Below are 3360 nucleotides of genomic sequence, written 5' to 3' on the forward strand. Positions count from 1 at the left end.
GCAGACCAAAAAATGAGTAAATATCAAATTTTCCTATGAAAAATGAGAGAAAATTTGAATTAGATTGATAGGTAATTCATTATTTCTTTAATGCCCAATTAAATTAGAAGATGTGTTGAATTTTTGGGACAATTGAATAAATTGGTTTTATTGGCTAATTTCTTTACTGTCCGATACTAAATACAGCAACTCGAAATCCTTCTTTTTTATCCCGAAATTTTATTCCATATAATTTTATCCAAGAATTATTCACGTTCTCTTAATTAAAATTAATTGAGTCAACCCAACAATTCTTCAAGTCCTCATTCATAACCCCACATGATTTTTTGAGAAAGGTATACATTTTTCTTCTATTTCTCTTTATCTTCTAAGGAAAAAAAAACAAGTGAGATTACATAAATTTATACATAATCTCATTTTTTTTAAATTATCAAAGTACAAGAAAATACAAGAAAGATCTACACCCAATCCAAGAGGTCCCCAGTCCGCCAAACAGTGCCAATAACCAGTCCAAAAACCCCCAACACACTCCAAATCAAACCCAGCCAGCCACACTTTACACTCGCTACCCCTTTCTAACCCTCTGCGGTGGGGTCCATCTCAATACCATCATCCCCATAATCATCACCGTTGATCTGATCAAGGACGAGCACCAATCCCATACCAAAGGCCCCATCAAACCCGGGCTTGATGCAGAGAGAGAAAACGTCCTTCCCAAGCACCACGTGGGTGGAAGCATCCACTTTGCGTCGAATCTCAGCCACTGATTCCTTCTCCGCATTGAAGATCGTGCAGCATCTCTGCGCAAATGAGCCCTCGATCTGGTACTCCTCGCCTGGGTCTCCGTACACCTCCACGGTCATGCTGGACCGTCCGATAATGGACGACCTTCGCACGCTGAAGATGGGCTTCTGGCCGTCCGTTCTCTCCCCCTCAAACCCTTCCCACCGTTGATGCAGACTCGGCCTCTGTTAATCAACATAAAGCACGCATTAGATTCCGGGTTAACTCACCGAGTGTTTGCAAATCGTTTCAATGGACGGGCCATTCAAATAAGCAGCCGAAAATGGAAATTATTTAAAACCCATTACTGGAAATGGAAAGCAAAACGATTTCCAGTGCACGTGCGCAGGGCGCAGAAACGAAATCTGTAAACTCGCTGAGTTGACTCAGTGAAATACTCTTTTTTTCTTTACCTTGCGGCGTACAGTGAGGAGGCAGCGGCCGTGGGCGTCCATGAGGACGACTTCGCTTCTGTCGCGCGGGTCGGGGCCGTACGAGTCAACCCGGAAGACGAGTTGGCCCTTGCAGTCGTAGACAGTGAAGCCATCGCCGGGGAAGAAGAGGCAGGTTTTGCAAACGGTGAGGAGGGTCTCTTGATCAAATACGAACCTAGAATTCTCAAGCAACCCCTCTTTCATTTTATCAAACAGTAAATGAAGAGCTCTCTCTCTCTCTCTTTTTTTTTCTTTTTCTTTTTTTTGGGGGCTGTGAGATTGTTGATCTGAATCTGAGAGCAGGGAAATAGATACGGACGCTGTGGAAGAAAGAAATATTGATGGCGTTGAAGTGAAGGGAAGACTGAGATATGCGCTGTTGATATATACACAATGAAAGGGACACGGTGAGAACTCGGAGCTTTTGGTTTTTTTTTTTTTTTTGAGATGTGCGTTAATTTGCATTAATTAATTATGGCCATGGGCCTATTGGAATGGGTATGAGTGCATGGCCAGTTGGTCACTGAGGTTTGGTTGGTGTGGTCACTCTTTTTCTCTCCAAGAATATGGAAGGCTATTTATCGCTTTATTCGAAATCTTAAGTTTGATTTCCTATTTATCGCTTTATTCAAAATCTTAAGTTTGATTTCCTTCTTTCTAATATCAGTTTGTTTTTGTTAAAATTAAGGAGGAGAGGGGAATTTTCTCACACACATTATCAATGTGTAATAAAGATTTGAATATGATATCACAAATGAAGGTTATTTTTCACTAAACTAGATCTTATTCGGGAATTTTCTCAAACAAACTGTCAATATCTCATGATGTTAAAATGTATGGAATGGAAGGCTATAAATATACCTATACTGGACAGTTGGATGAATGGGATGGGAGAGACTCGAATACGTTTGACTCGGCTACTTTTAGCGTAACTGAGTTGACTGGGTTTAACTCGGGCAAGTTTGCCTGTTGGGACTTGGGATATGTGAGACTGCAGACTGACCACTCGAGTTGCTGACATTTCGTTGTGCGTTTTGTGCGTGTCATGAGGAAAGGAGAAGGATGACCATAAACACTTTGTTTGCTGATGCAAGCGTTTCGACAATTGTCCAGTCAAACCAGAAAAATCAGTGTGATTTTTACCTTCAAGTTTAAAAAGGAGAATTACCAATGATGAATATTTTCCAAAAAGAGTAATTCAAACTGCGTCTTCAACTTTCAGTTATTACATTTTAATCTTTTTCACCTTTTTGTTTTTTCTTCCGCATGTGTACCCAAGTTTAATTCTCTTTGCTTCACCCGTGGTTCTTATTCATGGAATTTACGACAGCCCCTGCCGTGGTCCTGCGCAGCAGCAGTAGTGTGTCATTGACGGCAGTCATGTGACAATGGGGAGTCAGTGATGCCCTGAGAATTTTCAAATGAGACGGGTTCTATTTAGGTTACGAGTGTGGGTCGTTAGAAATGAAAAGAGGATGCACCTCAAAAAGGTGAACCTACTTTTTTGGATATAACAAAATGTGAGAGGAGGCATGTGCCTGCACCCTGGCATGTACTTCCTTCATCTCTGGTGGTCGGCAAACCGAGTGCGAAGCTTGGATTTTTTTTATAAAAAGGATAATATATGGAACAAATGATTGGAAAATTAAATAGAGTTAATTAAAATTTATCTGCCACATAAATTCACCCAAAACTGATGCACCCAACATGATTAGGCATGCCTTTCAAATATGAGATCAACTTGCATGTTACGGGATAAAACTTTTAGTATCTTCAATTAATCACACTCTATAATGTGAAAAAGTTATCACTCATGATTAGATATAATTGATTAGAGATTTTATAAAAAAAAAACAGTGATATCCCATTATATACAAAATTATCTCCCAAGATATGGCTAGGGTGATAAGAGAGCAAAATAAAAATAAAAATGCACTATTTGTAGCAATGATCCCTCAATTATACTCGGAGTTACATTTTGGTCACTCAACTCAAATATTAGTTGCAAAAGTCACTCAATTGGGTGTTGTGTTGCATCATTAGTCCCTAACGTTAAGTCTCTCTAACGGTAGGGACTAATGGTGCAACACAATATCCAATTGAGTGACCTCTATAACTATTTTTTGGAGTTGAGTGACCAAAA

At 39.8% G+C, this 3360-nt stretch overlaps 1 protein-coding gene across 1 annotated transcript; it reads right to left on the reverse strand.

The window, feature by feature from the left end:
* Window positions 1-391: 391 nt before the first annotated feature.
* On the reverse strand, window positions 392-1633 carry LOC117621603 (protein LURP-one-related 5-like). Its single transcript, XM_034352172.1, has 2 exons — window positions 1197-1633; window positions 392-968 (listed from the first exon to the last, which is right to left on the reverse strand). Exons 1-2 carry the CDS (start codon window positions 1419-1421, stop codon window positions 576-578), a joined length of 618 nt encoding a protein of 205 aa, XP_034208063.1. The 5' UTR covers window positions 1422-1633; the 3' UTR covers window positions 392-575.
* Window positions 1634-3360: the final 1727 nt, after the last annotated feature.

The sequence above is a fragment of the Prunus dulcis genome, chromosome 3 (assembly GCF_902201215.1).
Source record: "Prunus dulcis chromosome 3, ALMONDv2, whole genome shotgun sequence".
Taxonomy (NCBI): domain Eukaryota; kingdom Viridiplantae; phylum Streptophyta; class Magnoliopsida; order Rosales; family Rosaceae; genus Prunus; species Prunus dulcis.

Bases quoted from the DNA above. Each gene is read 5' to 3' on its own strand.
- LOC117621603 (XM_034352172.1), bottom strand. From the start codon at position 1,421: ATGAAAGAGGGGTTGCTTGAGAATTCTAGGTTCGTATTTGATCAAGAG. The intron at 969-1,196 runs GTAAAGAAAAAA...GTTGATTAACAG, and splicing joins TCCTCACTGTACGCCGCAAG to AGGCCGAGTCTGCATCAACG.